Raw genomic sequence first — 19,034 nt, 5'->3', positions numbered from 1 at the left:
AAAACCAGTGTTCAAATGGCCCATCTGCTTTTTAATCCAGTGGCACAAGATTTCTTGGTTGATGATATTATAGTTAGCTCAATGTTGACATTGTAATGTCTACAGCTTGCATTTGATACATGAAAGACTGAGTTTGATTTTCAACAAAATTCATGATGATGTATAAATTCAATCCATCCAAACATATTCTCATTTATGGGGGGAACAAAAGTATAGGTAAGGGGATATTTCTGCAATTAAACAGCAATTTCTATTTACTTCTCATTTAATTTGACTCTACAATTCTAACAATATTCTGCTGATGAGATAGATGAGCATTATTTCATTACCTCCTTGGCTTATCATTATTAACTTCAGTCAAATTAAAATGAAATTAACTGTCACTGAGGTAAAAAAAAAAAAAATTGATCATTCTCTCTGCCAAGTTTAATGAAAATAGTTAATATCAAGAATTCTGAGTCGTTTTTCTGATTGACATTATTTCGAGGTCATCTTCTGGCCAAATCTCAACATCAGCTTTGAATTAGCACATCTGAATCGGCGAGATGGCCCCTCTCTTTTAATAACAACATCTGACCCCTCCTTCTCCTCCATGTCACCTTCAGCCCATAATCCCCCTCTGGTGTGTCAGGCACTAAAATGTCAGGTGGCTGATTACATGGTGGTGTACATGGTTCAGCCAGTAGCAGGTGCACAGTGGGGGAGGGCGGGCAACTACTTCCATCTTGTATTACTTTTGGAGTGTCCACATCGGGTGCTGGGCTGACACTGCTGAACTCACTAGTGTTGAATTCACTAGAGGCAGGTGTTGAAGCACCGTCCTCTTGAAGTCTACATCTCGCCCCTTGAATAGAAAGGGTTTTAGGTTGATCCAAGCATCTGCTGGAGGATGTGGCACCATCAGAAGATCTTGCCACATTCTTCTTTCTGTTTGAGACTGACTGTCTCTTTGGTGCACTTGAAACTGTCTTTTTAATTTGGCATAATCCCTGAGGTCTATTTCCTGAGTCAGACTCAGCAGTTGACTCTGCGGCTTTCTTTGTGCGTGCACTCTTTGGTTGATGAGACTGAGCTCTTGACCTTGTCTGAAATGATAATGCGGGGAATTTGCACACACTGTTCTTCTTGGATAGCGGACTGCAAGTGCCAAGGATGCTCGTGGCAGATTGGCATTTTCTCTTCCCTCGTCTCACTACTGTTGCAGCTTCAACTGAAGAGTCAAATTGTGGGCTTACCTGAAAGATGAAACATACAACAAATAAAAACAGGAATAACATTTGAGCCATATGCATATTCTCATGATGTCTAACTATAAGGGACATTCAGATTTGTCAGCAGAACCTCTGGATCTACTATCTAATCAGAGACTCTATCAGAGTCAATCGCAATGTTTTCAACCACAGAACCGTGTCAGATCATCAAAACAAATGAACAACTTACCCAGGAGCTGGAAGCTGAGCTGTTGTGTTCTTGAGTCTCTGTGAAATATTCTTTTGGGTTGAGTGCTGCTCGGACTTCAGGCACATGTTGGAGTTTGGCTCCACACAAAGGCCGTTCAAGAAAATGCAGGGAAGGCTTCTCTGTCCTTATGGCTTTGCGGGGCATTAATATAAATCATTCCGGACCAGCTGGTGGAGCAAACCATGATTAAAGCCATAAAACCGTCTTATTAAACTGTAAGAGTTTCACAGTTCCCAAATGATTTCCATTGTTTACGTCAACAACCAGCTGTATACATAAACATTATGTTTGTATTTATGGCAACGAGACAGGCATTTTTATATTTACCTTAATGCCGTTCTTTGCGAAAGATACCGCCATCATTACAATAAATCAGTAAATGATACATGCCTACATTTGTAAACATGTAGTTAGTCCATTTACGTTGTCTGCTCTCAACTTTTTCTTTTCCGATTTATTTCCCGGGTTCCAGCATCGTCGTCTCTGATTGGCTCCATCGCACTCTCTTTCTCCAGCTGCCATTGGTGCGCTTTCATACCACGTGATCGCAGTGACAGGGGCGAGTCCCCACAGCGCCAAAATTCAAAAACGTTCGAGCCGACCGGACGGCATGTAAATAACGACATAACAAAGTGTGATTAGCGGATACCATGGGTTATTTGATTTATTTTCCAACATCAGTAGCCGGTGTCAACGGACTGTAGCAGATCAGCCGAGCGGAATCACCAGAAAAACCGTAGTAATATGAAGGTTTGGCTTTATCTGCATTCGCAGTTCGTCACAATGGCTTTGGTGACTAGCCACCTAGCTAACTTAGCTTAGCTTCCAACCACAGTTAACTGAAGTCGGAAAAAACGTTGTATTAGCTCATTTAGACTCGATTGGTGTCATATCTAAGCGGTGCTTTTTTCAGGGATTAGTAAGACAAAACAAATGTTTCCCAAAATAATTGTAAAATCTTTAGGAACGATGCGCGTGCCTTTCTTCTGCGTCAATGAATGCCACACAGAACTCCATTGACATTATGCGGCATTTTAATATTTTCTCAAAATTTTCTTTAGTTTAACCCCGAAAGTGAAACAATGTGGGGTTTATCTGGACAATTACAAACAAGTATTCAATTCGGCGTAAACAAATGCAGTCTTGTTCAAATAGTAATTGTATTTTCATGACTTGCACTGCTCTTATTGACAGCTCTGCTATTAGAAATTGCTTTCAGGCAGAAGGGGTTACGGCTTAGCGGCTTTCAAAGGATTGTCGGGCCAAAATTAGAGTCGAATAAGCCACATGTAACTTAATTTCACTTCATTTTCTGGATGCCTGCCAGAAAACGTTAGTTGACACGTTGTCAACTGCTGACATCCAACGACTGTTATTCTAGAAGGCAACATCTCCAACTGCCATCTGAAAATACGCTGCCAAAAAAAAGCCGAAACACGGATAATGTGGAGATATATTTCCCCTTCAGGACCAATGTACAGTATGTCGTGGCTGGTGTTTGATATTTATCGGATTATTTATGGATAACCGTACAGAGGAGCGGTTTGAATCCGTGCCAAATTAACAATTTGATTAGTTTAGCATTGACCCCACATCTTCTGTCCGGTAAACGTTAGTCTACCGGTTATGGCTGTTAGCTCGGTCTATAGATGCACTGCAATTATATATCTGGCTTTGGAGCATTTATCAACTGCTGGTATTTTTCTATATGTTGTTTTTTGTACAGAATGCCGGTAAAGACCAAAGTGCTTTTCGATGATCCGGTGACCATGAGACGGAGCCCAAGGAGACCTCTGATTCTCAAAAGAAGGAAGTTGCCTTTTCAGCAAAATGATCCCCCAGCTGCTGAATCGGGCTCCCAAGCACCATCGAAACAGGCAGCGAGTCAGTGCTTTCCTGATGGGATCCGTATTATGAATCACCCCTCTATGTCTGACACTCAGGTGGTGGTCATTCCCAAAACAGCTGACCTTCAGAGTGTTATTGGGGCCCTCACTGCTAAAGGCAAAGAGTGTGGTGTCCAGGGACCAAACAAGTTCATTCTTCTGAGTGAGAGCAGTGGCTGCGACAATGGATCCCTTTGTCAGCAGGCTGTAGAAGAGGATGACAGCTCAAAAAATACAGATGGACAACCAGTGAATGCAGACGTTGTGCATAGCTCCCCTGATGCTAAACCTCTTACTGGAATCAAACCATGTACGGAAATACTGATCATACATCTGATTTAATACTGCAGTTGTCGTTACTCTTTCCATTGTGTAAGCAGTGACACTTTTTGCTTTTCTTGTTAGTGAATAAGGAATTGGATTGTGGTCCTTTAGATGACAGCCTCACCAACATTCAATGGCTTGGCAAAATGAGCACATGCGCCTTAGACCCAGATCCCACCAAGCAGTTGACCAACAAAGAGAACCAAAACTTGGACTCGCAGATTTTGCAGGTAATCCGTTCCTTCCTGTCATCACTGTGATTTACAGTAACCGAGTAATGAGCTTAAATTAAAACTTTTCCTTGTAGATTTTAGTTTTAGTTTGTTTTCCACCTCAATTATTGGGGCATTAGTACATTGCAAGTTGTTATGTATGTGTACTGCTGAGATTTGTTCAGTTAAAACAAATATTGTGTGGGAAGGAGTGACATCAATGCATATGTTAAAGTCTGCAATGTCGCATTTACTTACTAAATAACTACTTTTTCTGAAATTGATTAGACCAATCTGAAATGATCAGTGCCTCTACATGCACCTTATTCCATGCATCTGTCTCTTTTTCTGCACAGGCACACAGTACACAAATGGATGCAGAAACTGTTCAACAGCCCATGTCAGAGAGGCCACCATATTCCTACATGGCTATGATCCAGTTTGCTATCAACAGTAGGAGGAACAGGAGGATGACACTGAAAGAGATTTACACATGGATCGAGGACCACTTCCCTTATTTTAGAGAGGTGGCCAAACCAGGATGGAAGGTACTATAGAACTTCTGGACATATTCACTGCAACAGACAGATGAAACCCCTAAATAATGACCCTTTTCACAAATTTCCTGTTGCAGAATTCCATTCGCCATAACCTCTCTCTGCACGACATGTTCATTCGTGAGACATCAACAGATGGTAAAATTTCTTTTTGGACGATCCGGCCTGAAGCCAATCGATGTCTCACTCTTGATCAAGTCTACAAGGTGAGCACACCTGTCTCTCTTTTCAAGAAAAAGCCACCAGAGGTAATTTTTGTTGAAGTTTTTGCTATTCTTTATGTTTCTGGGGAAATTTTGTGTCACTCTGAACTTATTTTTGATTTAGTTTTTCCAGTATTTATATTTTCCCCGCCTTCTCATTTCAAACCCCTCTCCACAGCCTGGTTGTGACCCAATGACTGCGCCTGTCCCGGTGCCAATGCTTTTATTTTCCAACCAAGTAAGATTTTATTTACCCTTTTCTCAGTTCTCTTCACTGTTGCGGTCAGGCAGCAGACAGCAGACAGCAAAGGAGGGACAGAACAGTATGAAGATCTCAGTCACCTCTTGGACCCAAAGAGTGGAGCTGGAGCTGGTGACCTGAGGTCTAGGGAAATGTTTTTGTTGCAGGAGCAGATGGCATGAACAGCAAAGAGGCTAATGTCACATTTACTGACTAGTCTGCTGTCAGACTAACAATCCTTGACCATCAAGGAACACTTGGAGTCAAATTAATGTATCATTACTCTGTTAGTTAGGGGCAGCATTCAAATTTTGGCTTTCCTCATATCTTAACTTCATCCTTGTGCTCTTTTCACATCTTGGCACTGAAGCATAGTCAGCGATGAGAGAAATCAGTTAATATAAAAAGATAGCTAACTTATACACTTATTTTATTTTTACAGCAACAAAAGAGGATGCTTCCCGATTCAAGAAAGACGCCAACTGGCTCTGGTAAGTTAACAGACATGAAAGAACTTTATAATTAAATTGGGAGAGTGGGAGAGCAGCTTGGAGCTGGCCATTGGACAGAAATAGATTTATTTATTTTAATTTTTGAAAATGTCATTGCAGTGCCTGCCTCTGAGTTGTTGCTTGTCTTTTCTGTGTCCAGAGAGAAGGATGAAGCCACTTCTCCCTCGAACAGACTCTTACTTGGTCCCTATCCAGCTTCCCGTTGCCTCCTCTGTGTACCTGCCATCCTCGGCAGCCCCCTTTCAACCTGCTGGCTCGCAGCAGAAACAGAACATTTCACGGGGAGCCAAGAGGGTGCGGATAGCTCCTAAGGTAAAAACTCTGAGAAGTATTACAGCCAAATCCAACTGCGAACTATTAGAACTATTAGATTTCATGAGGTATTTGAGTATGTGGAGTTCAAATGTGAATTGCGTTGTCTGACAGGTGACACAAAGTGATACCCCGGCTGTGGCAGTGTATCCTCAGAGGAGCAATGGCCAGGAGATAAAGGCAGAGATTAAGGAGGAGCCAGTGTGTGTCCCGATTACATGTGAGACTCCTAGAGCCCTTCCGAAGAGACAGGCCAGCAGCTCTAGGCGTAAACAGCGCCTGGTTCACTCTGTACATGAGGAGCCCGTCCTCCTCTGCCCTGAAAACACTTTCTTTGACTCTGGTGTTGCCTCTGACGCTTCCACTTTCCATGACATGCAAGATAGCGAACTAGATGAGAACCGGCATGTGGCGCACAGCCCCGATCGAGAGTTCTCCTTCAAGACCCCCATAAAAAGTAGCAGCCACCTGGCCTCCTCAACGCCCAGCAAGTGCCCTTCAAATGTCTTAGCCGAGCCCTGGAAAGTGACCCCTGTGGGAAAAGGGAGCCAGAACTTGTTGGACTTCAGCCCCATTCGCACACCAGGTGGTCCAGCTGTCACCCCGCGGCATGACTACACCACGTTCAGCTTCAGCAGCACCCCCTTTAAAGACTGGCCTCTGTTTAACTCCCCCAGAGAGCTGCTCACATCTGTTCCCCCGAGAGCAACCGGACCGACTGACTCTCCCATCGAACACCTCAGAAGTAGCTGCTCCAGAGAGCTGCTTCAGACGGGAAGCGTCACGCCGGTTAACCGCTCGATCACAGAGGGCCTTGTTTTGGATACCATGAACGATAGCCTGAGCAAAATACTGGTGGACATTAGCTTCCCTGGTTTGGACGATGAAGACCTAGATATGGCTAACATCAGCTGGTCTGAGTTCATCCCACAGTTTAAGTAGCCCTGGGGCCAAAATCACATTTCAATTTATTTACATGGCACAGTCCTATCCTTTCCAAAACACTATGGGCGGGACGGCCCACACCGAAACAGCAAAGCAGATGCAAATGTAGGGAAAATTATCAACTACTGAACTTTGGATTGTTGATCTATTGGGGCTATAACAACTAGATAAAGAAAATATTGCACGGATGTTTCGTCATAAGTGAGGTTCATCAACCTGTTCAGCGAGAGACGCCAAGGAGACAAATACATGCAGATATGTTAAGCCAAATAAGCATATCAACAAGAACAGGAAGCATAATCTTACTATAGATTCTTTGCTTTTTGTTTGGAGGTTGAGTTAATTGGCTTGGAGATAAATGTTAAGACTAAATGTCTATAATTTAACATATTGTTGTTTCATCTGGTGGAGCGCCCAATAAAAACAGTCTGGTATGCTGCAGTCTTGGTGCTGTTGCTTTTGCTCTGGCTTTAATTTAGGACACAACTTTGGATTCAATTTGGCCAGTTTGACGCTTTTTTGTGTGTCTGTGTTCTTAAAATTCAAATTTGTGCTGAAATGTAATGCTTCTTTTGGTTTAGAACAGTTTGCTTTCTTTTGCATCTGCTTTGCTTTTTTTTTTTTGGGGGGGGGGGTGTTTTGGCTGCCGTTGGAAATTATTTTTGTCTTGTGTGTAAAGAATGACAGGAACACTTTAATTTTGATTGCAAAGTCAAATTAGCAAGCTGCTCACATGCCATTGGATGTTTCTCTTCACCTCTTTGGTTTTTCATTGGTTGGTGAACCTGGATTTCTTATCTGTTTGAACAAATCTGTCTGTAGCCTTGAAGGATTTGCTAGAGAAGATAAATACTGTATGTCTGAGTCTATGTATATGTATATGTATGTTGATTTGCACATCTTTAATATATAATTTAGCTTCTACACATGTAAATGGTAAGACTATATATTTCCTGATCAGCCAGCGAGATGCTTTTCTGCCATTCGGTTCAGTGAGCTTCCTGGAGTTGATGTTTAGATTTTTAGATTGTGACACAGGATTGATAGCAATTTAAAAAAGAAAAAATGTCAAAGTAAGTACAAGTAGCACTAACAGAAATAGGATGGTTATCTTTATTACCAAACACTTTACTTGACTTTAAATTCCTCATAGTGTTTGTTCTTCAGAATGCAAGGTTCAGCTTGTATGCCAACACTTCACAGTCAACAAATTTAACATCATCTTGAAAACACAAATGCTTCATATATACTTTTTATTGAGCGCAGATTGTATTTTCAATCGGAACAAATGTGTCATAAAATTATATACTTGCTACTGGTTTGTTAGCACGCGTTTGATTATGTGGGAGAGTTTTAACGTTGCAGTAACTTGAACAGTTTACAGCTGACGTTGAATGATGTGGGAAGTGGAGCAGCGTGGTTTCAGGGCCCCTTTCATAGCATGTTGGTGTTCCTATGACTTTACAATAAAACTCTGGTGTTGATGACTTGTACATCATGAAGCGCTTTGATTCAGTTACATTTACAACCCCAGGAGTGGCACGGTTTATCAGTGTATGTTAACAGTGTGATGATGTTGAACCAGTGTTAAAAACAACACTTTACTTCAGTTTGAATAAACACTGCCCATAGTTTCTGAAGACTTTCGTCTAATTTTGTCTAAAGCGCTACGAGTCAGATACTCTGACTGTTTCCAGCGAACTATACTTGTAAACAAAAGAACTGTTCAAGGGCTTGTTGAGGTGGTTTGGGTCATCTTCAGTACGTCTGGACCTCCTGCCGAGCCACCTCCAGGAGGATCTGCAGCTGCTTGCTGCAGTAGTCTGGAAACAGAGCAGAGTCCCAGTCAGGCTTTTCATTAAGAGTACATTTTAATAAACTGTTTTTTCTTTAGCTGGAGAATGGATGATGTCTTTGGCCCCCCTTCATCAAACTGTGAGACGCATCTTTCCTTTTCATTGTCATGCACAAACGTGTCACATGTCCAAGCAGCTGACATCTCATTTTCACTCATTTAGCAGCAACAAGCTGAGAAGATCCTGCTCCTTACCAAAGAAGCGTCTCCATCTCCGGGGCAAGCGGTAGCGGTGGACAGTCAGATAGTAGACGGGGACTCCAGTCAGGGTGAGAGCGAAGCTCCGGCCTGTGTTCCAGGGGTCTGAATACAGAGACAGGCCCACGATGAAGAAACACACCGCTGTGAAGGAGACGCCGATGAGCAGAGGTACCTGTCCATCAGGGAAAAGAGCAAACAACGTCAAAGTATTGGCTTTGTGTACAGAATGATTAATGCACATATTGCGCAGTGCAGCACATCAGCTACAGACAATCGTACCTTGAAAGGTCGTGGCTGGAGAGGGAAGCGATACCGATGGATGAGCATCCCCAGGGTTGCCAAGGCGATGAAGAACCAGCGAGCGAAAGAGGCAAAGTTGATGAGCTGGTAGATCTCTCCAGTGATCAACATCAGCACCACCAAAGGGTACTGGACACAGGTATAATCACATTCTCAATCTTCTTCTGGTCATATAGATAAATAAACAGTGACATTTATCTTTTTCAAACTTTTTTCTTGGCAATATACTGAAAATTATTCATTCTAATTGCTATTTATGGATTTCTGAATGTATAATTTGTGGATGATCGCAAAGTATTTTATATAATGTAAGAATACATGTGAATATTTATTTCTTACAAGTAATATATTTGTAAAGAACGGAAAAGCATGACCTTGTCATTTATGCTATTACATGATTTTAAGTTACTTCAGGACATTGAACAGTAAATAGTAGTAATGACGAAACTCTATTCTCTGTTTAAGTGTATGAGATGTGGCTGAAACCCCAGAAAACAAAAATTGTGTTGACATACTCTTGCTACATTTCACAGTGTCAAGTTACTGTTTTACCAGCAGCAGCACAGCAGGCAAAGGTGTGTGTCTGCGGATGTGAATCATGGAAAAGATGGCCGGCCAGTGGCCCTCCCTGGCTCCCACAAACAGCATCCTACAGCACAGCCAGCGGGGAAGATTTGCAGTCAGCGTTCAGGCCTCCATCAGACAATTCTGATCTTTCTGCACCTGCTTTACCTGGGTGACCCAAAGAAGCCTCCGTTCAGAGCCCCAAGGCAGGACAGGGCCACAAGGATCGGGATAACGGAGGATAATCCCTGGAGGGCACGGTTAGCAAACGTCTGCGCGCGCACACACACACACACACACACACACACACAGGATCAGACTCTTTTCCTTCCATTTGATTTCAGGATCCATCTGAGTGCAGCACTGACCACGGCCACGGCATCCGACAGTAGGAGCTCAGCGGGAGTCATCACGGTGTAGTAGGCCACGTTCACAAGCACATAAAGAAATGTCACCGTCACCATGGAGCAGATTATTGCCAGCGGGATGTTTCTGCCAAGACAGGATGTGCAAAGGGAGACATGACGGCCCCTTTTAGGAAACATGGCTGGTATGGACAAAGTGAGTGGAGAGCCGATAACAAACGGCAATTACCTGTTTGGGTTAATGACCTCTTCTGTGACAAAGTTCAGATAAAACCTGAAGGAAGAACCACATAGGTAACATTTGGATGAAATTTGTTCTTCGTGTTAATTAACAAAGGGAAGCTGGTTGAATTTGTACTTGTGCTCATGCTGCATTAGGTGTGTTTTACCATCCACCGTAGGCATATAGACCATTATAAAAGGCCAGTGGCAGCTTATCCAGTGTTATTAAATCAACTTCAAAACCATTCTGGAAGTTTTCTGTCTTTCCTGAGAAGAAAGAGACAGAGTAAGAAGGTGAGCGTTACCAATAAAGGTTCTAACAATCATTGCTTCCTGTGTCCTTTGAGGTGACGATGCTCTCACCTTTGGCCAGAGCGATGATGCCAGGGATGATGATGAGGAGCAGAGCGAACGTTTTAATGAAGGTCAAGGTGACCTGAGCGCGAGAGGCCAAGGTCACGCTCCAGCAGTTGATGGCTACAACAAATGCTGTGAACACAAAGAGGTTTGTCATTGCATTCGGAGGCAGAAAGGTATTGTGGGTTAAAAAAAAAAAAAACAAAAGAGGATGCATAAAGCCACTCACTCACTCCGAGGATGCTGACAAGTTTGATCAGCACCACAGGAGCAGCACAGGGGGCGAAGAACGGCTCCACCACATAGCGGCCAAAAGCCAGAGACACATAGGAAGCCACCGCCGGCCTGGGAGGAGGAGAACGCTGATCTAACCAGAAGTCCTTTTTGTTTGTTTGTTTGTTTTTTTTAAAAGGAAACCAACCTGATGAATATGAATTCCACCCAGAGTCGTAAAAAGGCCGGGAGGGGCCCCAGCGTCTCCAGCAGGTAAGTGTAGTGGCCCCCGGATTTAGTAAAAGTGGTGCCCAGTTCAGCATAACACAGAGCCCCTGATGGATCAGACAGTTATATTTGTTCTCAAGCACTATATGCTCAGTTGGCGGGAATTCACTTTGTCTGTAAAACAGCAAAAGCGGCACCCATAGCAAGAAAATTACAGAGAACGTATATGAACATATAGATGACAATAATATTTCCCCGAAGGTTGACACATGGCAACAACACTGTTGACATAGCAATCAATGTGCCATATTTTATATTTCTGCATGAGAAAGGTCATGAACAAGTTTCTAACAGAGGCCACATTTATTTTCAATGAGTTTGATTCTGTCAAATAAATGTGTCTTGAACTATACTGGCTTTTGTTTCTAGCCTTGTAATTGTGGTGAAACCTGTTTGAGGTTTAATACAGGATAAGCGTCCATGCACATTTGATTTTCTTAATTTCTGTTCTTCTTTATTGAAGTGTTTCAGGTAATGATGTCTCCCAGACACCTTCCTGTGAAGGATTTGTTCAGCTGGAAGGAGACCTCAGGGTCATTGGAGGGACAATGTGTCCCATCTGGCCTGGGAATGTCTGAGGATGCCCCCAGGAGGAGACAGAAAGTGTTACTGGGAAGAGGGATGTCTGGAATTTCTTGCCTAGCCTGCTGCAATCACGACCCAACCCAAAATTACCATGAGAGGATTGATGGGTAGATGGATGTTTGTTTGTTTGTTTGTTTTTTTTTACAAAAGCACACACACCCAGCCAAACATCCAACCACTGCCTTGTCACCGGAATTCATACTCATTGAAGCATCCCTGGGAGGTATGTCTGTCACCAATATTCATCGAAGTTAGCAATAATTAGTTAGATTTATCTTATTTTTTATTTAAAAACAGTTTTTCGACAAATGTGATGAGTAATTATTTTTCTCGTCATCGTACTCCATGTAAATTTAAAAAAACGGAGCTTTGGGTTTTTACCATGACTTTACTACAGGCATGCCTCTTACCAAACAAAGAGAGGACTCCGCACAGCACCCACACCAGCAGGGAGAGTCCCACGCTCCCACTGTTTATCAGCACTCCCTTGGGCGCGATGAAGATGCCACTTCCCACCACTGTCCCAATGATGAAGGACACGGCAGGCAGCAGGCCTATCTCTCTGTGGAGGTGCACCACCTCCTCTTCTGTCGTCCTCTTCTTGTCATCCTCCTCCTTCTTCCTCTGTGTCCCGTCCATTTTTCTGCAGCTTCAGAGTTTCTGCTTCTGAGAAAAGTTGTCAAATGTTGCTCAGCAGCGCAACAACAGAAGAAACCTTTTTTCTTTCTCCCTCTTATTTTTTTGCTCGACAGTCAACCCTCCGGGCACGAGTTCCCAGTGGTTGAGTGACTGTGCAAAAAGCTGAGATAGAAAGGTGAAATGCTGTCCAAAATCTGGGCCCCACACTTTCCCCATAGTGTCTGTTGCATGCTTTTTTTCCCCTCCTCATTGGTTTTCTACGACATCCGCCCACTCTGAGCAGGGAACAAAGCCAGCACTCTTCCAGGCGGGGGAATTGGGCAGTTTTCAGGCTTTGCTTGCATCATGTTGTTTGCATGTTTGCATGTGCTCCCACATTTGTGTGTACAGCCTGACTGAGGCCTTCTGGATACAGGGGGCGGGGATAAAAAGGTCAGGGTGTTGTAGAGGCAGCTGTAAAGACTGCAGGAGGGCGGCTTTCAACCACAAGAGATATTTTCATCCTGTCCCGTCTCAAGCCATGCGCAGGTGGCTTGATTTTTTTGTTTTTTTAATTTTCAGTAACTCTTTCGCTCAGATTTCACACACAGCTGTTGCTTTAACCGGAGCTAAAATACGTTTACATTCCTGCTAGCTCGAAATAGGCCACAGAACAGAAGGCAACAAAAAGCAACAGCAGCACAAAAAAAGAAGGAGGCCTCTATTAGCTTGTTTTCCACAGTTTTCACTTGACTGATCACTGTACTGACAGCTTCACTTCATCAGCGAGTGGCCTTGCTTGTTAAAATTCCTCCACATGCAGCACATACCAAAGAGTCAGGATAATCTGCAGTAATATGTCAGGAGACGTCAAAAACCCAAAGCTGACGTATGAACGAGGACGCTGGTGTGAAATAACTCTCATGTGTCTTCCATTCAGGATCATATAATACCCTTGTTTGGCTTGGAGAACAAGCAGCTGAGTGTCTCAGTAATTGGGGGCGGGTTTACAGAGAATTCCTCTTTTTCAACACTTAAGAACAGACAGTTGAGTTCAAAGTTTTATTCATTTTCAGCAGAGGAATGTTGTATCTTCATATACAAGCCATTATGTCAAGCAGTTGTTGATCGAATGAGGGAGATATGATGAAAAGCGTCTTTCCTCTACAGATTATGGATATTTAACTCTGCCGGTTTCTACTGTGTCCACCCAGAGTCAAATGTTAGTGAAAGCCCAGCTGAGATGTTCTACCTCCAATTTAAGTTTTCTACTTTTTCATTATTTGACCACACTTTGCTTTATTTCCACAGGATGGCAATGCTGTCTCGTTCTTTCCTCTTAAAACATTTCAAACACACTTAAAACTCAACAAGTCATGTTTCTTGCAAACTCATCAACTTTGTTGAGGCGGTTTGGCTCGTCTTCAGCACGTCTGGACTTCCTGCTGAATCACCTCCAGCAGGATCTGAAGTTGCTTGCAGCAGTAGTCTGCAGAGCAGAGCAGAGTCAGAAACATGCGAGAGCTGAAGAGATTTTTCATACCTCCCTTTCTTACCGATGATCCAATCCAAGGCTTCGTCTCCAGAGGCCAGAAGCCCGGGGCTAAAGTAGTAGCCCATTGTATTGACTGAACAGTTGTGTATTTATCTATTTGTCTTTTTCTCATGCTACTGTGGCAAACAGGTTCATTTCTCCTCTGCAGATCCTGCTACTTACCAAAGAAGCGTCTCCATCTCCGGGGCAAGCGGTAGCGGTGGACAGTCAGATAGTAGACAGGAACTCCAGTCAGGGTGAGAGCGAAGCTTCGGCCTGTGTTCCAGGGGTCTGAATACAGAGACAGGCCCACGATGAAGAAACACACCGCTGTGAAGGAGACGCCGATGAGCAGAGGTACCTGTCCATCAGGGAAAAGAGCAAACAACGTCAAAGTATTGGCTTTGTGTACAGAATGATTAATGCACATATTCCGCAGTGCGTACAGACAATCGTACCTTGAAAGGTCGTGGCTGGAGAGGGAAGCGATACCGATGGATGAGCATCCCCAGGGTTGCCAAGGTGATGAAGAACCAGTCAGCAAAAGATGCAAAGTTGATGAGCTGGTAGATCTCTCCAGTGATCAACATCAGCACCACCAAAGGGTACTAGAGTAAAAAGACATGTAAGTTAAGGCGGGCTCATTGTTGGCGCTAAATTGCTTGGTTGATTGCCCAGCAATTTGTATGAAATTAGAATCCGGCAGCTTGCTTAATGGTGCTAGTTTAGTTTTACCAGTAAGAACAGAGCAGGCAAAGGTGTGTGTCTGCGGATGTGAATCATGGAAAAGATGGCCGGCCAGTGGCCCTCCCTGGCTCCCACAAACAGCATCCTACAGCACAGCCAGCGGGGAAGATTTGCAGTCAGCGTTCAGGCCTCCATCAGACAATTCTGATCTTTCTGCACCTGCTTTACCTGGGTGACCCAATGAAGCCTCCGTTCAGAGCCCCAAGGCAGGACAGGGCCACAAGGATCGGGATAACGGAGGATAATCCCTGGAGGGCACGGTTAGCAAACGTCTGCGCACACACACACACACACACACACACACACACACACACAGGATCAGACTCTTTTCCTTCCATTTGATTTCAGGATCCATCTGAGTGCAGCACTGACCACGGCTACGGCATCTGACAGTAGGAGCTCAGCGGGAGTCAACACGGTGTAGTAGGCCACGTTCACAAGCACATAAAGAAATGTCACCGTCACCATGGAGCAGATTATTGCCAGCGGGATGTTTCTGCCAAGACAGGATGTGCAAAGGGAGACATGACGGCCCCTTTTAGGAAACATGGCTGGTATGGACAAAGTGAGTGGAGAGCCGATAAAAAACGGCAATTACCTATTTGGGTTAATGACCTCTTCTGTGACAAAGTTCAGATAAAACCTGAAGGAAGAACCACATAGGTAACATTTGGATGAAATTTGTTCTTCGTGTTAATTAACAAAGGGAAGCTGGTTGAATTTGTACTCGTGCTCATGCTGCATTAGGTGTGTTTTACCATCCACCGTAGGCATATAGACCATTATAAAAGGCCAGTGGCAGCTTATCCAGTGTTATTAAATCAACTTCAAAACCATTCTGGAAGTTTTCTGTCTTTCCTGAGAAGAAAGAGACAGAGTAAGAAGGTGAGCGTTACCAATAAAGGTTCTAACAATCATTGCTTCCTGTGTCCTTTGAGGTGACGATGCTCTCACCTTTGGCCAGAGCGATGATGCCAGGGATGATGATGAGGAGCAGAGCGAACGTTTTAATGAAGGTCAAGGTGACCTGAGCGCGAGAGGCCAAGGTCACGCTCCAGCAGTTGATGGCTACAACAAATGCTGTGAACACAAAGAGGTTTGTCATTGCATTCGGAGGCAGAAAGGTATTGTGGGTTAAAAAAAAAAAACAAAAGAGGATGCATAAAGCCACTCACTCACTCCGAGGATGCTGGCAAGTTTGATCAGCACCACAGGAGCAGCACAAGGGGCGAAGAACGGCTCCACCACATAGCGGCCAAAAGCCAGAGACACATAGGAAGCCACCGCCGGCCTGGGAGGAGGAGAACGCTGATCTAACAGGAACTCCACTTTCTTTTTATGGAAGTCAAAAGGAAACCAACCTGATCAGTATGTACTCTGCCCAGAGCCGCAAGAAGGCCGGGAGGGGCCCCAGCGTCTCCAGCACGTAAATGTAGTCACTCCCGGATTTGCTAAAAGTGGTGCCCAGCTCAGCATAACACAGAGCCCCTAAAAAGATTTTGAAGAAGAATTCGTGCTCCATATATGATGTCAGCCATGTTGAGAAATTGTCACACAACCTGAAAATATAATTCCTCCAACTCTGAAGTCATAATTGTAAAACAAATGTAAAATCTAAAAACGTTTTCTGAAGGGGTTTAGGTTTCAACATATTGTGGATTTCCACATCCCTTTTGATACAGGGACATTTATCTGCTATATTACATTTCTGTATGGAACTAGATCTTGCAGTTGGCACATTTCTTGTAACTAAGCATTATCATAATTTTTTAATAAGGAAAAACTGTTTGGACAGGTAATACTTATCCAAACAACAAACAGCTACACTGAGATCTACATGTACCCAAAGGTGTTCACTAAAAACTTCTATGTGTCTGTCTGTGACATAGATTATAAACTTTTCAGGGGTAAGAAATAATCAGTTATTGCATTTACATACACTTCATGAGATTAAATTCTCCAAAAACGATTTAAATGTTGGAAATGAACATTAAATGTGATGAATAATAATTCTATTTAATTATCGTCTATGTCAGAGGTCTCCAACTCCGGTCCTGGACAGCTACTGTCCTGCATGTTTTAGATGTTTCCTGCACACCTCTCCAGCAGTTGGTGACCCCTGCTCTATGTGCATGACAGACGATAGAGGAAGACTTACCAAACAGAGAGAGGACTCCGCTCAGCGCCCACACCAGCAGGGACAGTCCCACACTCCCACTGTTCATCAGGATTCCTGTGGGTGCGATGAAGATGCCGCTTCCCACCACCATGCCAATGATGAACGACACAGCGGGCAGCAGGCCTATCTCCCTGCGGAGATACACTGCTTCCTTTTCAGTCCCGTCACCTTCTTCATTTTTCAGCTTAGGCCTCTGCATAACTCTGCTTTTGCTCAGCAGCACAACAATTTCGCCCTTTTCAACTCCTCAGGACAGAAATTTTGTGCAGTTGTGTGACTTTCTGCTGCATGTCGTTGGCTCCGTCAACACCCGCCCAGCCTGAGCAAAGCCAGAAGCCTTCCAGGCGATGACAAGTGAACTGCAGCACATTTAGGGTTGGATGAGTTCCTGCACTGAACTCATGTAAGGGTAACTTATTTCTGATGCTTTAATCCAAGCGAACAACTGTACCGTTTGTGAAAGGATTCCCTTGACAAGTTCTTAGATTATTGTCTTCACAGGGCAACAGCCATAATTTAGGAGGTCACCTTGAAGTTTGGGTGAAAGCTGCATTAATTCCCTGAAGATGTTTCTGCAAATGAAAAGATATGATACAACTAAGTTCAGTATGTCAATTAAATTATAGAATTGAATGCGTCAATCATGACACCAGTCTAAATAAGCCCAATGTTATTTCTGAAAAAGTGAAATCGTAGCTGGGCTGTTTGTCTTTCTTTGGCCAGCAGAGGGAACTCTTTCATTGACTATAAACATCTGAACCTTGATGAAAATCCCATCCCGCTTCATCTTCATACTCACAACTAGTTTATTCCTGATTTAGTCCGTTGTGGTTGAAAGTACAACTTGAGCTTCGCAGTGGGAATATCCCGGCACATATTTGTGAATTTTAAGCCGTCTGTCAGGGAGGAAACCTCCCCCAAAGCTGTCACACCGGCCCCCGGAGACGTGAGCCTGGCTCCTCTGCCTCTGCTGGGATCCCCAACAGTCCTCAGCCCAGTCGACTAGAGGCCAACAGGGCCTCAGACACTCGCTCCCAGCCGCCACTCCCCTCAACTCATCTCACGCAAAGTTGAACACAAAGGGAATATACCCCCAACGTTTCCCTTGAGTCACTGACAGGAGGCTCCTGGAGGTTCTTCCATTCTGTACATCAGCTGCTGTAAACTTTAAGGTTTCAGGACAAAGACATACAGGGGAGGCTTTCTGGACAAACTGAGATTTTATTATAATTGAATTAGAAAATTACCATGTTAATTACAGGATTTATCCTCAAAAGTTCTGGATCTGAATGTGACGTGACATGAAAACATGCTGAGCTCTTGCTGATTCATCTCTGTGCTTGTGGATGACCCCCACCCTGGAAGTGAACAAGAAGAGAAGTCACCCTTCATGCCCTCATGGAGACTTCGTATGTCTTTGTATGCATGGAGCACATTACAAGCCTTATTCTCACACAGTGTGTGTGTGTGTGTGTCCTGGGAGTTAATTAACCCTCACACACAGATGTATACTGTTCTGTTAATGCATACACCAACAGCACCGGTGAACGCTTGGGGATATGGAAAGAAAATAAATGATCACATGAAAGCGTAAACAAGTTCTGCCTCTTTGCAGAGAAAGACGTGTTTCATTTGGAGGCCATTTTAATCAGCAACACACAGGCGCATATATATATATATTTATATATATTTGTAGCACCAGGCGTTTTCCTTTAAAATCTGCTTCCAGGCCAGTTTCTGTTCCAGCACTGTCTTTGATTTGCTTTATTTACTGCTGAACCCGTCTGACAGTTCAAAAAGAGGCTGGCTTCTGCTCCTCCTCTTTACCTGGTCTTATAATCCAGCCATCTATATACAAAAAGACATTATCATGAGTGGAAATAATGTTAAATACTTACCAAAAAGCTCACTGTGAGCCTTGAACTGACAGTCAGGTGGCAGAGATGTGAGCCGTGCTTTTAGCATTCAGGTCACGTCTGATAGCCCATCTGTTATTGCGCTGACTCTGGCTCACATATGCACACTTCACCTTCCAGAACGCTTCAAACAGAAATTTAGCAGAGCATGTGGAACAGGATCATCACATAAGGCCATATGCATTAGATGTGATGGATGCGAGGTGGTGGAGGGGTGATACTACAAAGATGCAACCAGTCGACAGGTTCCAGCCCAGAGTGTGGTTTGATTTAGTACTTAAGTACCAACGTATGCAGATGTCGGAGTGATAAATCTGCAATAAGCTGAGACGCGCTGCCCAAAATTTTGGGGGCAAATTTGATGCGGCGGTCTCTTGAGCCCTCAGACAGAAAAGAAAGGCTGTGATTCAAAGCCTTCTCTGGCAAACGGAGGTCTC

The 19,034-nt window shown here is 43.8% G+C and overlaps 4 protein-coding genes across 4 annotated transcripts; 1 reads left to right on the top strand and 3 right to left on the bottom strand.

Moving 5' to 3' along the window:
- Window positions 1–51: 51 nt before the first annotated feature.
- Window positions 52–1,924, bottom strand: rhno1 (RAD9-HUS1-RAD1 interacting nuclear orphan 1). The gene is made up of 3 exons (XM_029495520.1): window positions 1,789–1,924; window positions 1,441–1,628; window positions 52–1,235 (listed from the first exon to the last, which is right to left on the bottom strand). The coding sequence occupies exons 2-3, from the start codon at window positions 1,603–1,605 to the stop codon at window positions 513–515; spliced, it is 888 nt and encodes a 295-aa protein (XP_029351380.1). The 5' UTR covers window positions 1,606–1,628; window positions 1,789–1,924; the 3' UTR covers window positions 52–512.
- A 144-nt stretch (window positions 1,925–2,068) lies between these two features.
- Window positions 2,069–7,231, top strand: foxm1 (forkhead box M1). The gene is made up of 9 exons (XM_029495397.1): window positions 2,069–2,211; window positions 3,188–3,657; window positions 3,753–3,901; window positions 4,240–4,431; window positions 4,518–4,646; window positions 4,822–4,881; window positions 5,327–5,375; window positions 5,536–5,708; window positions 5,823–7,231. Exons 2-9 carry the CDS (start codon window positions 3,189–3,191, stop codon window positions 6,648–6,650), a joined length of 2,049 nt encoding a protein of 682 aa, XP_029351257.1. The 5' UTR covers window positions 2,069–2,211; window position 3,188; the 3' UTR covers window positions 6,651–7,231.
- Window positions 7,232–7,763: 532 nt separating this feature from the next.
- Window positions 7,764–12,383, bottom strand: LOC115036841 (cystine/glutamate transporter-like). The gene is made up of 12 exons (XM_029495219.1): window positions 12,014–12,383; window positions 10,939–11,065; window positions 10,747–10,862; window positions 10,524–10,649; window positions 10,328–10,427; window positions 10,168–10,212; window positions 9,942–10,065; window positions 9,742–9,845; window positions 9,562–9,658; window positions 8,989–9,138; window positions 8,704–8,881; window positions 7,764–8,476 (listed from the first exon to the last, which is right to left on the bottom strand). The coding sequence occupies exons 1-12, from the start codon at window positions 12,240–12,242 to the stop codon at window positions 8,412–8,414; spliced, it is 1,461 nt and encodes a 486-aa protein (XP_029351079.1). The 5' UTR covers window positions 12,243–12,383; the 3' UTR covers window positions 7,764–8,411.
- A 1,262-nt stretch (window positions 12,384–13,645) lies between these two features.
- LOC115037191 (cystine/glutamate transporter-like) lies at window positions 13,646–16,880 on the bottom strand. Its single transcript, XM_029495692.1, has 12 exons — window positions 16,661–16,880; window positions 15,864–15,990; window positions 15,678–15,793; window positions 15,457–15,582; window positions 15,261–15,360; window positions 15,101–15,145; window positions 14,875–14,998; window positions 14,671–14,774; window positions 14,491–14,587; window positions 14,214–14,363; window positions 13,939–14,116; window positions 13,646–13,710 (listed from the first exon to the last, which is right to left on the bottom strand). The coding sequence occupies exons 1-12, from the start codon at window positions 16,878–16,880 to the stop codon at window positions 13,646–13,648; spliced, it is 1,452 nt and encodes a 483-aa protein (XP_029351552.1).
- Between the last annotated feature and the right edge of the window lie 2,154 nt (window positions 16,881–19,034).

The sequence above is a fragment of the Echeneis naucrates genome, chromosome 23, assembly GCF_900963305.1.
Source record: "Echeneis naucrates chromosome 23, fEcheNa1.1, whole genome shotgun sequence".
NCBI classification, from domain to species: domain Eukaryota; kingdom Metazoa; phylum Chordata; class Actinopteri; order Carangiformes; family Echeneidae; genus Echeneis; species Echeneis naucrates.
Note: the sequence above shows the minus strand (reverse complement) of the source record. Positions and strands in the feature narration are given on the sequence as shown.